Source organism: Scyliorhinus canicula, chromosome 7 (assembly GCF_902713615.1).
Source record: "Scyliorhinus canicula chromosome 7, sScyCan1.1, whole genome shotgun sequence".
NCBI lineage: Eukaryota > Metazoa > Chordata > Chondrichthyes > Carcharhiniformes > Scyliorhinidae > Scyliorhinus > Scyliorhinus canicula.
In genome coordinates, this window is record NC_052152.1 from 147,927,124 (window position 1) to 147,947,333 (window position 20,210).

Sequence of the window (20,210 nt, forward strand, 5' to 3'; positions counted from 1 at the left end):
AGACGGACAGAGCTTGCAGCTAGTAGCGCAAACCTTCACCATGTGCTAACAGTTTAGACTGGTCAGGATAGGCATAGATCTTCAGTTAATCTAACATAGTGTCGACCCACAGTGCAAGTATGTTCAACAGCTCTTAGCTTAATAAAATAGTGTGCTATTACAAGTGTTGGTAGCCTATGTTACTGCTAAGGTAAACGCAGTCTCCACAGATCCAGAGTACCCAACATATCAGCCTGCATTTATGTACATGAATAGGTCCTGCAAAAGTTATTTTTAAATTTGCATTTGAGCTATGTCAACAGGCACACAGTTTATGCAGACCTGTTTGTCAGGACCTGCTGATGTCTTGATGTAATTAGAAGAATGTGTTTTAAAATTTTAACAACACAAGTAGGATGTTATTAGACAAAATGTGCTCTTACTTACTGAGAAAATTGGCAAGTGTTTAAGAGAGAACAGGAGCCATAACACCTCAATCTTTTTCTTACACAATTATAATTGATATTTAAAGCAAGGCATTCGCATTCAGGTATCTAAATTGTCCTCTTAAATATTCAAAAGTCTTAATTGTTTCCAAGTTTAATTTGTCAAGCCATTTTCTCCTTCCAAATAGTTTGGGGTTTTTTTCAGTTAAATTCGTTGGGACTCGCATAATTAGTTTTGGCATGCTTCACCTACTCAGGATTAAATCAGCTTAAAGTATTGCATAAATTTAAAATAATTTGCCAAAGTTTTGCTGCTGCTAATGCAGTTTCCAACCTGCTCTTCCAATTCTTTTCATTATTCTCTGGTGGGTGTCTCTGACAAAGTAATCCTTGAGAAAGTGGTGGAGAGCTACCAGCCTGAACCCACTGCAGTCCATACGATGTTTGATTTTATTTCTACACTTCTTTGCAGTGGCCTTGATACGAGTAGCTTGCTAGGCCACTTGAGAGGGTCATTTGTGTGGATCTGGAGTCACATTTAGGTCAGGCCAGGTAAAGATGGCAGATTTCCCTCCGTAAAGGCCATTAGTGAACCAGATAGGTTTCCACAACATTCCAATAGTTGCTTGCTCACCTGAGATTGTTTAAATTAATTTCATTATAATTCATTCACTGAATTTAAGTTCTCCAGTTGGTGTGTTTGAACTCCTGTCTTCAGATCATTAGTCTACCATCTGGATTACTATCCAGTAACATAACTGCTCGGCCACTGGACCCCTCTCTCAAGTGCGGTGTCTTGTCCTGGGTTCGTAGCCTTTCAGTCCCCAAATAAAATGACCAGTTATGCTCTGGGAGCCAGGTTGCAGTTCATTTATGGATGGCTTCTCACGTGAATCTCATCTTCCTCACTAGATATCGATGTGAAAAGGAAGCTCTGGCTCAGTTTTATTTATTGCTAAGTTTGGAGGTCACTACCAATTATAATATCCCACCTATGCATCTCTTGAACACAATCTGGTGACATTACCCAAGGCACTTCCTCAAGGGAGGTTTGGACACCACGCAAGAGTTGAGTCAAAGGTGGTTGAAATTGATATTTGTCAAAGTGGAGAGAGATGCAGTGTGGCAGATGTGTTTTGCAAGACAATTTCAGAGTACAGTTTGAGTTGACTAAGGTCTTTATCACCAATGTTGCAGATCATTGCACCATAGAACTGAAAGAACAAGGCACAAGAGTTGGTTCGGCTGACTACGGTATTCATAAATATGGACAAAAGGAATATGCCAGTGGAGACTAGGGAGGGTCAGTGAGCATAAATCAGGACACGATTGGATATGGACAACTTTAGGAAGCACAGATGTAGTTCAGAGTGTCCTTTATTTCAACTCCAAGCTCTTTGTACGCATAATTGGTGCAGAATGGTTTAAATGTATTGGCACCATGTAAATAATAACCCTTAAAAGTAAAACGTTGTTCTATGTGGGTTAATGTGATGAAATCCCAGCTTGTAGGAAGAATAAGGAGGTCATAAATTCCTTGGAAATTAAGCATCTACTGGAAGGAAGGCAACTGAGAGATGTGCCTCACGGTAGCATGGTGGTTAGCATCAATGCTTCACAGCTCCAGGGTCCCAGGTTCGATTCCCGGCTGGGTCACTGTCTGTGTGGAGTCTGCATGTCCTCCCCGTGTGTGCGTGGGTTTCCTCCGGGTGCTCCGGTTTCCTCCCACAGTCCAAAGATGTGCTGGTTAGGTGGATTGGCCATGCTAAATTGCCCGTAGTGTAAGGTTAATGGGGGGATTGTTGGGTTACGGGTTACGTGGGTTTAAAGTAGGGTGATCATTGCTCGGCACAACATCGAGGGCCGAAGGGCCTGTTCTGTGCTGTACTGTTCTATGTGGGACTACAGATTATTTGACGTAAAGATGTGGATTAATCAGCCACTTAAAAAATGTTTGGGTTAATTTCTAAAAGCATTGAATTGAAAAGCAGAGAAGTTATATTGAAATTGTATAGCATTGAGTAGTGCAAATAAGTTCTGGGGCATAATTTAAGGGCCTTGTCACGCCCGACTTGGTGTCGGGACAAGGCCAATGAATCTCACAATAGAGCTTTTCCTGAGATTTGCAACGCTTGGAATGCCTCGCAAGATTTAATGGAGCTTTGTGAGACATCGCTATCTGGATCTCGCCCACACTAGGCATGATCCAGATCTGCATATTTAAATGTGTCATTCAGCTTATTTAAATATGTATTCACAGGACTCACCCAGCACCAGGGACCTAACGGCCGTGCCTGGGAGTCCTCCACATGGCACCATTTAGCACTGGTTTCCACAAACATGGACCAATCATAATAGCACCTGAGGCAGGGTCTCCCAAGCTGCTGGAAGCCTCCAAGTGGTTGGGGATATGACTGGGTGGTAACCTGGGACTCATCTGGAACTCAGGCCTCGCAAGTCTGACACCCTGGCAGCACTACATGGCACTGTCAGGGTGCCTGGGATTGTTCCTGGGGGGTCTTTACCAGGTGGAAGGTGGGCAAGGGAGTGTTCACAGGAGTCTCCCTAGGGTTGGGGGAAACATGAAATGGGGGGGGGGGGGGGGGGGGGGGGGGGGGGGAGGAGAGAGATCAGGGCAGCCAGCGATTTGCGCAGAGCCCCAGCAGGAAATGACTATAGAGTGGCCTCGGCAGGAATGTCGTTGAATAGCGAGGTGTTTTGCAGCGGCTGCAACGTGCCCAAAACGGACAGATTTTTTCTGGCTAAAACCCACCCCTATTTCCCATATTGAAAAGATATGAAGGCATTTGAAAAAGGTACAGAATAAGGCTTGTTAGAATCAGATACATACATAGATACATAGAAGGTGGGAGCAGGAGTCATCTTTTTGGTCGTTCCGAGCCTGCTCTGCCATTCATCACAATCATGGCTGATCATCCAACTCAATAGCCTAATCCTGCTTTCTCCCCATAGCCTTTGATCCCATTCTCCCCAAGTGCTATATCTAGCCGCCTCTTGAATATATTAAATGATTTAGCATCAACTACTTCTTGTGGTAATGAATTCCACTTGCTCACCACTCTTTGGGTGAAGAAATGTCTCATCTCGGTCCGAAATGGTTTACCCTGAATCCTCAGACTGTGATCCCTGGTTTTGGACACACCCAAGATGAGAATAGAGAGGTTATATCTATAAGTGAAGAATGAAGAGATTGTGACTACTTTTCTCGACAAGGCAGGTGATCTGAAAGCGGTCTTTACGATGACAGGTTTTGATTAGTTAGATGTAGAGAAGTAGTTGGGGCCAATAACATAGAAGCATTGAAGAAATTAGATAAGCGCATGAGAAAAGAATAGGATATGTTGACAGGATTTGACAAAGAGGCATGTGAGAAAGCCTGTGGAGCACAGACACCGAAATAGGCTTATTGGACTGAAGTCTGTTTCTGTATTGTTAATAATTTTGTCCATCTTACAGAACAGTTGTTATAAAGACAGTTTAGTTGCTTCTATATAGGGTTTAGTGAAGTGCTAGTATTAGGTTTTCCCACCTGTGTAAATTTGATAAATTGAATCGTTTGAAACAAAGCAAGCTTTTTCAGAAACAGAAAAGAGCCTTTCAAGCATTGCTACTTTCTTCAGATGCTGATTTCTCCTGGTCTGCTCAGCAAGCAGAAGGCTGAAACCTTGCAGGCAGCTGTCACGTTGATCATGTTAAGGCCTGCACGGTAGCACAGTCGTCAGCACTGTTGCTTCACAGCACCAGGGTCCCAGGTTCTATTCCCGACTTGGGTCACTGTGCGGATTCTCCCCATGTCTGCTCCAGTTTCCTCCCCCAAGTTCCGAAAGACATGCTGTTCGGTGAATTGGACATTCTGAATTCTCCCTCTGTGTACCCGAATAGGCGCTGGAATGTGGCGACTAGGGGCTTTTCACAGTAACTTAATTGCAGTGTTAATGTAAGCCGACTTGTGACAATGAAGACTATTAAATTAAAATATTGTCAGCAATCAAATAATCATATTTTACCTCAGTCCAATTTCCTTTTAAAATTAGCCCACTGAAAGCAAACAAGTTGAGGAGCAACCAAAACCATTTTTATGAATTTTCTGGAAAAATTAGATTCTCTAAACAATAGTAAAACTCCATGCAATGAATCACTATTTGTTGACTTGTCAGCAGTTTTGAAGTGTATTTGGGGGACATTTCCTTCTCTGCTGCACTTGTTAAGGCACTGGTGTCATTGTGGACCACAATTTTACATGGTAGGGCATATTGTTTACCGTCAGTTAGACTTGTCCATGCCTTTTTAGGGTATTAATGGTTTTATGGGACAAGTTGCTGCGAGAGCAGGCAGATAATGATGCAGCAAGGGAAGCAAGGTATATGGGAACTGAACAAAATTAACAGCGTAAGGATGTGTGAATGAGTTGGTGAATTCAACGCTACATCAAGAAGAGATGAAGGGATAAAATTGGCCTGGATGTAAAAAAGGTGGAAAAAGTAAAAAAGTTTGTTTTCTTAATTTAACCTTTTACTAATTTACAACTGACCTCAGAACCCCTATCAAAACAGGAGACAAAACAATGATCCTGGTATTGATTGCTATCCAATCAGTTCCGTTGGAACTGGACGAGTGTTTTAGCACAGCGCAAAGCTAGCGCAAAGATGCCTGTTGGCAAAGTTCAGGAATAAGGATCGGTGATCTGAATGGCCAAGGCATGAAACTGAAGGGCTATAACCAACTTGGTACACGAAGGAACGGCATTGTGACCTGACATCAAACTCTTAATGATCAGAAGGTCTACGAGGGTCTTGTAGCAACCTAAATAATTCAAATGGACCAGAAACCACTACCTTAAATATATTTCACATCAGATACAAGTGTGCTACTAGAAGAAACAGGAACACAAATTGCAAACAAAGAGCAGAATAACTTTATTAAAGCCCGCAAAAGAGGCAAAAAAAATTACATCACCTTTGTCCAACTGGGAACACCATTTCACTTGATGAACGTTTCTTTAAAAATAAATCTGATGCAATCCTTCTGCCAGATGAAGGGTCCAAGCGCCATAATATTGCAGCGTGCACAAAAATGATAACTTAATACCAGCTTGGATTGAAATGTTGATTGTCCCGTGCTGTAGAGGTAAATACTGAAAACTGGACCAAGACTGTTGGAACTTTATTCAGACAGCACCTCTTAGCAGGAAAGGGAGGCTTTCTCTCCATTGCGCTATGGAAATAATTGCAAACCTAATAAAAATGGCCTAAAAACAAGTAACATATACCTTTCAATTGCATGCTGAAATGTTGCCACAGTTTTCAATGAATTGAAGAGTGCTCTTGTGTTTTTAAGAATGATGAGATCAAGCACGTCATTAAGTTAGGACAGTGGGTCTTGAAGGAAGGGGAAATGTGGTCAACTTTGATAAAATGCACATGTTCACTTCCAGGAACTGTAAGCTTATGTATATGAACACTCATATCACCTGTTACGATGTTTACAACTATTTTTATTCACTGCTTTATGGTTCATAAATATATTCTTCCACAGTGTATAGTTTTCTCCAAACAGCATTGTTTACAATTTGTTAAGTACTGCCCTGCGTTAAATCCTTCACTTTGTCCATATTGTGCTCAATTGCACCACTTAGAAACTGCAACCAGCTGTTCTCTGATTCAGGGCACATGTGACTAGATCTATACAAAGAAAGAAAATTGATTATTGAAACTGCTGTATCATGCAATGCAGAAAAGCATATAGTGTGCAGCTTGTTTATATAACCCAGTTTCAAAAATGTCACTGGTCAATTAAAGTTAATCAATGTGGTATCACAATATAGTTTGCAATGACCTTACAACACCACCAGGACAAAGCAGCTATAGTACTGCCATATGCTGCTTTTAACTGCAGCTATTAGTCTTAGAGTAGTAGTTACTATTCAATTCTTCTACTCAATTCTACTATTTCCAATTCTTCAGGGCTGAATGGAGTTCTGTACATAAGTGCCTCCAAGGATATGCAGAGCTCTTCAGTCAGTGGCATTTGGAAAACACATGGGATATAATTAAAATTGTACAAACAAATGAACTGCAGTTTGATTTAAAGTTGGCAGAATGTCCAAAGCGATCAACTGGGTACCTTTTATATCTGGTTTCAAATTACAGAAATGTTTGGCTTCACAAATAGTGTAACCTAACAAACTCCATTCACTCTAGCCTCAAGGCAATCTTTCATTCTTTATATCAAAAGGTCAGTCAGGGACTGGCTTAAGATTTACATAGCATGAAATGCAAAAATAAGCACAGCCTCAAATATTGATTCAAAAGATCGGGGTATTGGTGTTTGGTGTCTTTGGAAACCATCCCACACTCCTACTGCCAAAGCACAGTAGCGCTCCAGTTTCCTCCCACAAGTCCCGAAAGATGTGCTTGTTAGGTGAACTGGACTTTCTGAATTCTCCCTCAGCGTACCCGAACAGGTGCCGGGGGGGTGATGTACCATCAATTCGACTCAAGACGCATTTAGGATCCGAACTGTGGCTTTAATCAGCTAGTTGTTAGCCTGGTGGTCAACTACAGAGAATGACTGACCACCGGGAACTCTGGGTACTTATACCCCGCCTCAGAGGCGGGGCATACTTGCCTCTCGACCAATTGGAGAGCAGTCACATGACTAGTCCCAACCAGACGAGAGGCACATGACCAGCCAGAGCCAATGGGAAGCCAGTGCTCTGCACCAATGGCAGCGCTCATATCCATACCACCACATTCACCCCTTGTGGAGAAAGAAGAGGGAGGTAAGTGGGGGTCCGAGGACTGGTGGTATGAGCAGCGAAAATCGATAGGGGTGAGTTGCCCACTGGCTCGTGGCAAAACAATACTACTACTAACAGAATAATCACAAAAACGTCCAAGAAAAAAAAATGGCAAAACAATACTACTACTACTAATAACAACAGAATAAAACGACATGTCCAACAAAAAAGTCCCATGGACGCATCAAATGGAGACGATCAGCCTGTCGGGTGCCCGTGTTGTTCTGGATGACCTTCGCAGTGGAGCCGGTGACGTCGGGCCGATGGTCGTCCTTGCCTCCGGGAGCGTCGGTCGTAAACATGTCTCCGTACCCCGGGCCGGTGGTGGAGACGCTGTAATCGGGGGAGGGGGGGGGGCATGTGCACTGGGTCGTGGGGGGCGCTGGGGTTGGGGGGGGAGGGGCTGATGTAGGGGGAGAAGGCCGCACGCCGGCGGGTGCCAGGTCCCGAAGCGAGATCGTATCCTACCAACCGTCGGGATACTCCACGTACGCATACTGCGGGTTGGCGTGGAGTAACTGGACTCGCTCAACCATACCTTATTGTAAGTTAAATTAAGGATTTCGGAAGCGTGGAGGGTTCGTGAAAAGAAGGCCACTGGTCTGCCCGCTTGCTTCAGGGTGGCCGCCAGAACTACGTCAGACGCGCCGCTCTCGACCTGGAATGGGAGGGATTCGTCGAGGGCATGCATCGTGGCCGTTGCGATATCTTCTTTGATGCGGCTGAAGGCCTGGCCGGCCTCCATCGACAGGGGAAAGGAGGTGGACTGGATGAGGGGGCAGGCTTTGTCGGCGTAGTTGGGGACCCACTGGGCGTAGTATGAGAAGAAGCCCAGGCAGCGTTTGAGAGAGTTGGGGAGAGGGAGTTCCATCAGGGGGCGTATGCGTTCGGGATCGGGGCCTATCACTCCGTTACGCACTACGTAGCCGAGGATGGCTAGACGGTTGGTGCTAAACACGCATTTATCCTTATTGTAAGTTAAATTAAGGAGTTTTGCGGTTCGGAGGAATTTTTGGAGGTTGGCTTCGTGGTCCTGCTGGTCGTGGCCGCAGATGGTGACGTTATCGAGATACGGGAAGGTGGCCCGTATACCGTGCTTGTCGACCATTCGGTCCATCTCCTGTTGGAAGACCGAGACTCCATTTGTGACACCGAAGGGAACCCTGAGGAAGTGGTAGAGGCGCCCATCTGCCTCAAACGCGGTGTACTTTCGGTCACTTGCATGAATAGGGAGCTGGTGGTAGGCGGACTTAAGGTCCATCGTGGAGAAGACTTTGTACTTCGCGATCCTGTTAACCAGGTCGGAAATACGGGGGAGAGGATACGCGTCCAGCTGCGTAAACCTGTTGATGGTCTGACTGTAATCGATGACCATCCGGTTTTTCTCCCCAGTCCGAACTACCAGCAATTGGGCTCACCAGGGACTGTTGCTGGCCTCGATCACTCCTTCCTTAAGGAGCCTCTGGACCTCGGACCCGTTGAAGGTCTGGTCCTGGGCACTGTAGCGTCTGCTCCGAGTGGCGACAGGTTTACAATCTGGGGTGAGATTAGCAAACAAGGAAGGGGGGTCCACTTTGAGGGACGCGAGGCTGCAAACAGTAAGAGGAGGAATAGGGGCGCCGAATTGAAGGGTCAAGCTCTGCAGGTTGCACTTGAAGACCAGGCCCAGGAGTGCCGGAGCGCATAGGCGGGGGGAGAACGAGGAGTTTGAAATTTTTGAAAACCCTCCCCTGGACTGTGAGGTCCGCTATGCAGCACCCGGTGATGATTTGGACGGAATGCGAACCTGAGGGCAATTCAATTTTATGTTTAACTGGGTGGACGGGGAGCGCGCAGCGTCTTATCGTGTTGGGGTGGACAAAACTTTCCGTGCTCCCGGAGTCCAGCAGGCACCTCGTTTTGTGTCCGTTGAGCTGCACCGTCGTTGTAGTCTTGGCGAGCGAGCGTGGTTGCGACTGATCGAGCTTGATGGAAGCCAGTCGTGGTGAGAGTTCCAGATCCTCCTCAGTGGCAGAGTAGTCGCTTGCAGGGCATTCAGAGTTGATCTAAGATGGCGGCGCCCAGGACATGCACGTGGAGTCGGGGTCCCAAGATGGTGGCGCCCAGGACTCGCACGTGGAGCCGGGGCCTCAAGGTGGCGGCGCCCATGGCCCGCATATGGCGTACGGGGCCCAAGATGGCAGCGCCCTTGGGAGCCTCGTGGCGGCTGGGGGCAGAGTCAGCGGCGTCCGCGAGCTGGTCGGGGCAGCCGGGGGCGCGGGTCGGGAGGACAATAGGGCCGTTGCGGGAGCCGGGCCGGAGAGGTTGGTGCGCGGCGTGGGGCCCTGGGGGGACGGGGGGAGAATCCGCGGTCGCTGCGCAGAACAGCAGCGACCGACTTGGTCTGGCAGACCACTGCGTAGTGGCCCTTCTACCCGCAGCTCTTACACAGAGCGGAGCGGGCCGGGCAGCGCGGGTGGGGGTGCTTCGAGAGACCACAGAAATAGCAACGGGGCCCCGCTAGTTTATCGTTTCGACCCGCAGCGCAGGCTTGGTGGGGTCGGGGTCCATGGAGAATGGGGGTGGCGCGTGCCATTAAGTCCAGGGGGTTGCTGTGCGGCCGGGGGCGTATGCGCAGGCGTTCAGGTCAGCAACCTCCAGGGAGGTTCCAGAGTCCGTGCCTCAGCTAGGCTGAGGGTGTTCTTTTCTAACAATCGTTGGCGGATAGAAGGGGACTGCATGCCAGCAACGTAAGCGTCTCTGATTAGAAGTTCCATGAGCTCCGTCGCCAAAACTTGGAGCCATGCGCACGTTCTCCCTAGAGCTGCGAGGGCCTGGTAAAACTCGTTGAGGGGCTTACCAGGGAACTGTTGTCTGGTCGTCAGGAGATGCCGTGCGTAAACTTAGTTGACCGGCCGGAGAAAGTGTCCTTTGAGGATCTCCATGGTCGCATCAAAGTTGTCTTCGTCTTCTATCATTGCGTAGACCGATGTGCCCACACATGAGTGGAGGATGTGGAGTTTCTTCTCCTTGGTGGGCTTGCCGGCTGCAGTCGTCAGGTAGCTATTAAAATACGCCTGTCAGTGTTTAAAGATTGCAGACGCTTTTGCAGCATGCGGGCTGGTGCGGAGGCAGTCAGGCTTGATGCGAAGCTCCATTCCAAAATTCTAGCTGATTAAATTGATGTACCATCAATTCGACTCAAGACACATTTAGGATCCGAATTGTGGCTTTAATCAGCTAGTTGTTAGCCCGGTGGTCAACTACAGAGAATGACCGACCGCCGGGAACTTTGGATACTTATACCCCGCCTCAGAGGTGGGGCCTACTTGCCTCTCGACCAATTGGAGAGCAGTCACATGACTAGTCCCAACCAATCGGACAAGAGGCACATGACTAGCCAGAGCCAATGGGAAGCCAGTGCTCTGCACCAATGGCAGCGCTCATATCCATACCACCACAAGGGGGGGGGGGGGGGGGGGGGGGGAAGAGAGAGAGCGAGAGAGAGAGATATCATAGACAGATCCAGAGGGTAGCAAAATGTATGTACAGTTAGTCAAATGAAGAACAAAACAAATCTCTCTGTAAAATAAAGCAAATTAGCGCGGGCAACTAAAATGTAATGTATATAAGCAACAACTGTTTATAAATGAGAAAAGCCAATAAAAAGATTTTCAAAAGAAAAAAAAAATCTTGTGAGTGTAGCTGCGAGCTGTTGCTGCATGCTTTTCCCCCCTCTGAATTAATTAAGTGCCCACCAAGGGCCCTTACAATACCTGCTACCATCTAGAAGGGCAAGGGCAGCAGACATAGGAGAACAACGCCACCTGATCTGCTCCAAGCCACTCACCATCCTGCCTCGGAAATAGATCGCTGTTCCTTCACTGTCCTTGGGTCAAAATCCTGGAACTCACTCTCTAACAGCACTGTAGTATACCTATGCAACATGGGTTGCAGCATTTCAAGAAGGCAGCTTGCCACCACCTTTCACAATTAAGGCTGAGCAATAAATGCTGACCTAGCCAGCTATGCCCCATTCCATGAATAAATGTTATTAAAAAAAGTTTTACATGATTAAAAATCAGCCTTTGGGAACAAAGTAATTCAATCAAACTCATGTATTCAAAGACCAAATTCAATAGGATGTAGGATGAGACCTGTAACCTTTTATTGTCTGCTGCTTTGAACTATACTCAAGATAATCATTTTTTTTTACTTCCTCAAGCCCTGCTGGCACTCTTCACTCACCATCAGTGGCTGCTCCTTCAGTCACTTTACCCCTACTTCCTAGAACTCCCTGAACATGTCATTTTCACCACTCTCAACATTTCCAGAAGGCTCCCAATTGTTCAATCAGGCTTTTGCCCATCTTTGTCTCTCCCATTTGGTACCATAAATCATGTCAATCATTCCCAGTTATCTCTTTCGTATTTGAGCAATGAAGAGCAAGGTATTGTGGATGCGCAAATCTGAAACGAAAATAGAAAAATACTGGGAACACTCAGATGATCTGACAGGATCTGTGGAGAAACTTAAGGTAACCGTATTCTCACAGACCTGTTGAGTATTTTCAGCATTTTCCGTCTTCATCGGGAAATGCAAATTGTTGGCCTGAAGGCTGTTCATATCATTGTGTTCAAGACAAAGGGGTAAGGCTCTGGAGTTCAAATTTAGGGAGCTAGGTTGAAAATTAGCAAGCAGGTCTAAAAAAAGAAGTAATCTCTGGATCACGCCCAGGACCACACAAAAGTGAGTATAGAAACAGGAGGATAAAACAGTTGAATACATGGATGGAAAGATGGGGTTAGTTCTGGGGAGATGAGGCCTGCAGAGGCCAGTTGGGGTGCATCTAAACAGAGCAGAACCAATTTCATTGTGGGGGCAGTTGCTGGTGCTATTGGGGAGAGTTTAATCTAAATTGGCATGGGCGAGGGAACCAACAGGTAACTCGAGAGGAGTACCAAAGTGTGCAGAACATTAGGAGAAGCAGACAGCACTAGAATAGGAAATAGCAAAGCATTAGGTGAGTTCAATGCAAGAATATAAATAATAAAGTCCAAGTTAGGGTTACTGTGCATACATGTGAATGCAATGAGTGTGGTAAATAAGATTGGTGAGTTGCAGTTGTAGATAGTCACATGAAAATATGGTATTGTGGCTATAACGGACTCCTAGCTCAAAGAAATAATCCTGGATACAATCATGGTATTGATGGGGAACACTGCAGTGCTGGAGAAAAAGGATGTCCCAGAGAGATCAAGGATAGAATATATTTGGCTAGAGACAAGGAAAAAGGAGCGATTACAGTGCTCGGTGTAGCCTATAGGTCACCAACTACTGGGAAAGATGTAGAGGAACAGATTTATAAGGAAATTACAGAGAAGTACAAGAATCATACAGTAGTTATAACAGGAGACTTCAATTATCTGAATATTGACTGGGATAGTAGCAGCATAAAGGGCTGGGAGGTGCAAACGTCCTTGTGGATGTTTTTTTAAAATATAAATTTTGAGTATCCAATTGTCTTTTTCCATTTAAGGGGAAATTTAGCGTGGCCAATTTACCTACCCTGTACATCTTGTTGGGTTGTGAGGGTGAGACCCACACAGACACGGGAAGAACGTGCAAACTCCACACGACCCGGGTCCTCGGCGCCGTGAGGCCCCTTTTTGGTGTTTTCGACAGTAGTCAAGTTCAGTCCAACAAGAAAGGAGGCATTTGGACTTCCAGTGACGGTGATGTGCTGAGCGGACACACATCAGATGGCTCTCCTCCAGACCAGAACCAAATAGGCACTCAAGTGAATTTTGCCTGAAAATTCAAAGGAAACTTTACCTCAACGGTGAAAAGAAAGCAACCATGGGATACAATAATGCCTGGGAATGGGAGCTCTAGGGGTCGAAGGGACGGTAGGAGTGACAGAAAGGGCCTGACGAGACAGCGGATCCACGAGGCAAAGGGGCCCCTGTCACCCACGAGCCAAAGGGGCCCCTGCCACCCAAGAGACGGGGAGACCAACATCCCGAACATCAGCCTCCCCGTCACCACCTGGAGACGGATGGAAGAACTTCCTCATGAAGGAGCTGACCGCCATGAAAGAGGCAATCAGAACAGAAATCCAGTCGGTGGTGACGGAGAAGATGGTCACCATGCAAAATACAATTGGTGGGCTGAGGAAGAAAGTGGAAGCACAGGAGAGGACGATGCTCGACCTGGAGAAGGCCTCGACGAACCAGAGCGACAGGATCATCACCCTGGAAGCTGAGGTGAAAAGGTTGGTGGTGGCCCAAGGGAACTTCAAAGCAAAGTCGAGGACTTTGAAGAGAATAGGTCCCGACGACAGAATATTCAGAACATGGGCTTGCCAGAAGGTACAGAAGGTATTGGGGGCAGAGACCCAACAAGCGTCGCAGCCCAAAAACTGGGAAACCTAGTCGGAGGAGACAGCTTCCCCAATGCCCCCCCCCCCCCCCCGCGAAGTTGCACTGAAAACAGGATCGTGAGAGGATCCTGCGGTGGGAAAAACAGACTAGAGCAAGCACAAGAGAAGGACACAAAATCTGAATTTACCAGGACATTGGGGCAGATCTGGCAAAATGCAGGGCTGAGTTTAAGTTGGCCCTGTGCAAGAACAGGGTGTGATTTGATATGCTGTTCCCAGCCAGGCTCTGGGTCACATACCAGAACAAACAGCACTATTTCAACACCCCTGCGGAGGCAAACAAATTCGTTCAGACCAATGACCTGGACAAGGGACAGGCGAAGCAGTGATGAAGGCCGATCAGAGAAGGATCGCGAAAGAAACAGAGACTCATTGGACAGTGAAAGTATTTGCGTGGGGCTGTGCTCACTCGCTCTGATCAAAACGTCCAGGTAACAGGAAACAGCGAGAACTGGGGAATGCAGATGAAGGTACAAGCAGAAAAAGCAGACAGTCAGTGGGCCATAAGTTAGGGGCTTGACCAGCCCCGGAAGGGGTGCCACCATACTAGCAGGGATAGCACAGGAAGACAGACAGCAAGAGGGGCCGCGGCACACCTCCTGGGACAAAAATACCCAACCAGGAGGAGGAACACAAGGAACAGGACGGGAAAAAAAAAAAGTTGGTTTCGGATTGGTTTCTGCAGGTAAGGTGCAGGCTGAGGAAACAAGATGGCTCCACAAGCAGCCATTTTAGAGGGTCTCTAAACAAAGGGAAACCCCGGAGTGCAGGGACGCACCCACGTGGCATACACACAGTTGGTGGCCATGTTGGGCGTTCTCTGGACAGAGGGAGACCCCGGAGAGTAGGGGCCAGACCTCATGGTGAGAACAGTGACCATGGCCATTTTGGACGGCCCCCTAACAAAAGGGAAACCCCGCAGTGCAGGGCACATGCACCAGGCAAGTACAGAGCGGGGGGACAAAAATCCCAACCAAGACAATCACTTGAACGTCAGGAGTCTTTAACTGCCCAGTGAAAAGATCCAGAGTCTTTGCCCACTTAAGTAGTATGAAAGTCTTCCTGTATGAGACACATCTGAGGGAGAAAGACCGACTGCGGGTAAGAAAGGGCTGGGTGGGACAGACCTATCACTTAAGTTACGGGACACGGGCTAGGGGAGTAGCCATACTGATTAGCAAGAGGATGGTGTTCACAGCGACAAGGACAGTCACGGACCCAGGGGACGGTATGTCCTGGTCAGCAGTGTCCTTGACAGGGCATCGGTAGTTCTAGTAAATATGTGCGCACCCAACTGGAACAACACAGACTTCATAAAAAGGACCATGGCGGAAATGCCCTACACTGATACACGACTGTTCATGGGGGATGAATTCAACTGTAGAGGACCCACTGACGGGTCAATCGAACCCCAGTTGGGCGGTACGGTAGCACAATGGTTACCACTGTTGCTTCACAGGGCCAGGGTCCGAGGTTCGATTTGAGGCTTGGGTCACTGTGTGGAGTATGTACGTTCTCCCCGTATCTGCGTGGGTTTCCTCCGGGTGCTCCTGTTTCCTCTCACAAGTCCCGAAAGACATGACTGTTAGGTGAATTGGACATTCTAAATTCTCCCTCGGTGTACCCGAACAGGTGTGAAATGTGGCTCGGGGCTTTTCACAGTAACATCATTGCAGTGTTAATATAAGCCTACTTGTGACAATAAAGATTATAATTTTTTTAAAGATAGGGGGAAAAGGGCACGCATGGCTAGGGAACTGGAAGCATTCATGGAGCGGTTGGGGACAGTGGACCCATGGCAGTTCCTGCTGTTTACTGGCTTGATGGAGCACTTTTATTGCTGCCTGCAGATTTGTGCACTAGGTTTCTAATCGTGTCACCATGTGCTCAGCTTCTATGGCCAAGGCAGCCGAGAGGATAAGAGAATGGATACAAGAACGAGTGAGGCTGGAGGAGTCCTCCTGCAGGGGAATAACCCTCCGGGCCCTTGCCACAGCAGCACTCCCATCCCCCCTGACAAAGTACACCCCCTGCCCAGTCATTGTAGCCACACTGACAACATGGAACCAAATGAGGCAGCATTTTGGTTTAACCGAGATGTCCCCCATGGTCCCCATCTGCGGCAACCACAAATTCCCACCAGCCAAGCTCAACACCACCTTTAAAAAATTAGAGACAGGGCGGGAGGGACAGCAGCAGTCTGGGACTTATACATAGGGGCCACTCTCGACCTACCTGCATGGACTACTTAGTGCTAAAACTATTCTATGATTCCACAATAAAATTTCCTAAGAACTTAAGGGATCAATTATTAAGTGAACACATAGCAAATATAATACAAAGAAAGATCCATACGGCTCACCCTTTACCTTTCTCACTTGTCAAATACGAGTTGTAACAAGTTAGTCCACAAATTTTAAATTATAATGCTTAAGACGTGCATGAACTGGAATTTGTTCATTTAAATACACCATTCCTTTTTCACTACCTTATTCATACGCCTACATGTGAATTTTACATAATACATCCAATGCCAGTGGGAGGAAATGCTGAGGGACTGGGTTGCTGATCCAACTAGCATGTCATCCTGGGAACTATGCATCATGAGTCACACCTGAAGAGCAAAACACCAAGTGCACGGAAGGTATTGCCAGTTAATGCTCTTTGGGAGGGTTCAAACTAGTTCAGCAGGGGATTGGGAACCTGAATTGTAGCTCCAGTAAACAGGAGATTGAGAGTAGTGAGGTCATGAGTAAGGTTTCAAAGTTGCAGGAGTGTACCGGCAGGCAGTAAGGTGGTTTAAAGTGTGTCTACTTCAATGACAGGAGCATCCAGAATAAGGTGGGTGAACTTGCAACATGGGTTGGTACCTGGGACTTTGATGTTGTGGCCATTTCGGAGACATGGATAGACCAGGGACAGGAATGGTTGTTCCAGGTGCTGGGGTTTAGATATTTCAGTAAGCTCAGGGAAGGTGGTAAAAGAGGGGGAGGGGTGGCATTGTTAGTCAAGGACAGTATTACGGTGGTAGAAAGGACGTTTGATGAGGACTCGTCTACTGAGGTAGTATGGGCTGAGGTTAGAAACAGGAAAGGAGAGGTCACCCTGTTAGGGATTTTCTATAGACGTCCGAAAAGTTCCAGAGATGTAAAGGAAAGGATTGCAAAGATGATTCTGGATAGGAGTGAAAGTAACAGGGTAGTTGTTATGGGGAACTTTAACTTTCCAAATATTGACTGGAAACGCTATAGTTCGAGTACTTTAGATGGTCCGTTTTTGTCCAATGTGTGCAGGAGGGTTTCCTGACACAGTATGTAGATAGGCCAACGAGAGGCGAGGCCATATTGAATTTGGTACTGGGTAATGAACCAGGACAGGTGTTAGATTTGGAGGTAGGTGAGCACTTTGGTGATAGTGACCACAATTCGATTACGTTTACTTTAGTGATGGAAAGGGATAGATATATACCGCAGGGTAAGAGTTATATCTAGGGGAAAGGCAATTATAATGCGATGAGGCAAGACTTAGGATTGCAGGAGATGGGCACAATGGAAGTGCGGAGCTTGTTCAAGGAACAGCTACTGCGTGTCCTTGATAAGTATGTACCTGTCAGGCAGGGAGGAAGTGGTCGAGCAAGGGAACTGTGGTTTACTAAAGTAGTTGAAACACTTGTCAAGAGGAAGGAGGAGGCTTATGTAAAGATGAGACGTGAAGGTTCAGTTAGGGCGCTCGAGAGTTACAAGTTAGCTTGGGAGGACCTAAAGAGAGAGCTAAGAAGAGCCAGGAGGGGACATGAGAAGTCTTTGGCAGGTAGGATCAAGGATAACCCTAAAGCTTTCTATAGATATGTCAGGAATAAAAGAATGACTAGGGTAAGAGTAGGGCCAGTCAAGGACAGTAGTGGGAAGTTGTGCGTGGAGTCCGAGGAGATAGGAGAGGTGCTAAATGAATATTTTTCGTCAGTATTCACGCAGGAAAAAGACAATGTTGTCGAGGAGAATACTGAGATACAGGCTACTAGACTAGAAGGGCTTGAGGTTCATAAGGAGGAGGTGTTAGCAATTCTGGAAAGAGTGAAAATAGATAAGTCCCCTGGGCCGGATGGGATTTATCCTAAGATTCTCTGGGAAGCTAGGGAGGAGATTGCTGAGCCTTTGGCTTTGATCTTTAAGTCACCTTTGTCTACAGGAATAGTGCCAGAAGATTGGAGGATAGCAAATGTTGTCCCGTTGTTCAAGAAGGGGAGTAGAGATAACCCCGGTAACTATAGACCAGTGAGCCTTACTTCTGTTGTGGGCAAAGTCTTGGAAAGGTTTATAAGAGATAGAATGTATAATCATCTGGAAAGGAATAATTTGATTAGAGATAGTCAACACAGTTTTGTGACGGGTAGGTCGTGCCTCACAAACCTTATTGAGTTCTTTGAGAAGGTGACCAAACAGGTGGACGAGGGTAAAGCAGTTGATATGGTGTATATGGATTTCAGTAAAGCGTTTGATAAGGTTCCCCACTGTAGGCTATTGCAGAAAATACAGAGGCATGGGATTCAGGGTGATTTAGCAGTTTGGATCAGAAATTGGCTAGCTGGAAGAAGACAAAGGGTGGTGGTTGATGGGAAATGTTCAGACTGGAGTCCAGTTACTAGTGGTGTACCACAAGGATCTGTTTTAGGGCCACTGCTGTTTGTCATTTTTATAAATGACCTGGAGGAGGGCGTAGAAGGATGGGTGAGTAAATTTGCAGATGACACTAAAGTCGGTGGAGTTGTGGACAGTGCGGAAGAATGTTACACTTTACAGAGGGACATAGATAAGCTGCAGAGCTGGGCTGAGGGGTGGCAAGTGGAGTTTAATGCAGAAAAGTGTGAGGTGATTCATTTTGGAAGGAATAACAGGAAGACAGAGTACTGGGCTAATGGTAAGATTCTTGGTCGTGTGGATGAGCAGAGAGATCTCGGTGTTCATGTACATAGATCCCTGAAAGTTGCCATCCAGGTTGAGAGGGTTGTTAAGAAGGCGTATGGTGTGTTAGCTTTTATTGGTAGAGGGATTGAGTTTAGGAGCCATGAGGTCATGTTGCAGTTGTACAAAACTCTGGTGTGACCGCATTTGGAGTATTGCGTGCAATTCTGGTCGCCCTATTATAGGAAGGATGTGGAAGCATTGGAAAGGGTCCAGAGGAGATTTACCAGAATGTTGCCTGGTATGGAGGGAAGATCTTATGAGGGAAGGCTGAGGGACTTGAGGCTGTTTTCGTTAGAGAGAAGAAGGTTAAGAGGTGACTTAATTGAGGCATACAAGATGATCAGAGGATTAGATAGGGTGGACAGTGAGAGCTTTTTGCCTCAGATGGTGATGTCTAGCATGAGGGGACATAGCTTTAAATTGAGGGGAGATCTATACAGGACAGATGTCAGAGGTAGGTTCTTTACTCAGAGAGTAGTAAGAGCATGGAATGCCCTGCCTGCAACAGTAGTGGACTCGCCAACACTAAGGGCATTCAAATGGTCATTGGATAGACATATGGATGATAAGGGAATAGTGTAGATGGGCTTTAGAGTGGTTTCACAGGTCGGTGCAACATCGAGGGCCAAAGGGCCTGTACTGCGCTGTAATGTTCTATGTTCTAACAGGATAGGGGAACCGAGAAGAGGCAGAAAATTAGGTCCCACAGATACTGGTCCTATCCAACAAGTATAAGGTATTGCTACCTAGGAGAATAAGGATTAAAGGCTGCAGGAAGCACAGACTGAATACTAACTATAACACTATGAAATAGGAGCCAATCCAAGTGGAACAGAAGCCTAATATAGACTATTTAATAATTAGGGGGATAGCTAACATCCTTTGCAGTCAGGATCAATAGTACGGTGTACCCCTGGTGTCATATGTGGCTGGAAAGGGAGGAGATTGTCAAGGTTGGGGCCGGTGATGCAGGAAAAAAAGAGTAGCCAGCAGCAGGACCTTAAAAATGGCAATCTCACGATTATTACCAGAGCTACCTGTAAATTGGCATAGTAACAAACTGATTTAGAAAGGGAACATGTGGCTGAAGGAAGAGAATGGGAAAGAGGGGTTCCATTTCATGGGACACTGTCACCAGTACACAGAAAGGAGGAAGCAGTACATTTGGGATAGGCTGTACTTAAAGGGATCAAGATCCCAACAGAAAGGATAATTATGGTGGTAAAAATGACATTAAATGAATGAACAAACTAGCAACAATCATTAATTAAAAATTGGAAGCTTCAAGTTTAAAAACGTGGCAAGCAGAATACCGTGACATAGATACTCCAAATAAAAGGAATACTAAAGTAACAAAAGTTAAATGCAGCAGGAGTGAAACTAAGTGAATTGCTCCTGCAGAGGATCAGCATGGACATAGGCCTCCTTCCATGCTGTAACTGTTACATGATTCTAACATTTAAAAAAACACAGTTGGAATATAACTTAAACACATAGCCATCTTTTTTTAAAAAGGATGCATACTGCACCAATAAGGAACATGTTGAGTTCAACGATATGTGAAAGGCAGCAGGATAGGT

The 20,210-nt window shown here is 46.5% G+C and overlaps 1 protein-coding gene across 2 annotated transcripts in view; it reads right to left on the bottom strand.

Moving 5' to 3' along the window:
• Positions 1–5,338: 5,338 nt before the first annotated feature.
• The window catches only part of ccndbp1 (cyclin D-type binding-protein 1), a 45,040-nt gene continuing 30,168 nt past the window's right edge, over positions 5,339–20,210 (bottom strand). For both annotated transcript variants that reach the window (XM_038803089.1, XM_038803088.1), the window contains one exon: positions 5,339–6,127. In XM_038803089.1, coding sequence (XP_038659017.1) covers positions 6,122–6,127 — 6 coding nt within the window. In that variant the 3' untranslated portion in view covers positions 5,339–6,121. The remainder of the gene's footprint in view (positions 6,128–20,210) is intronic.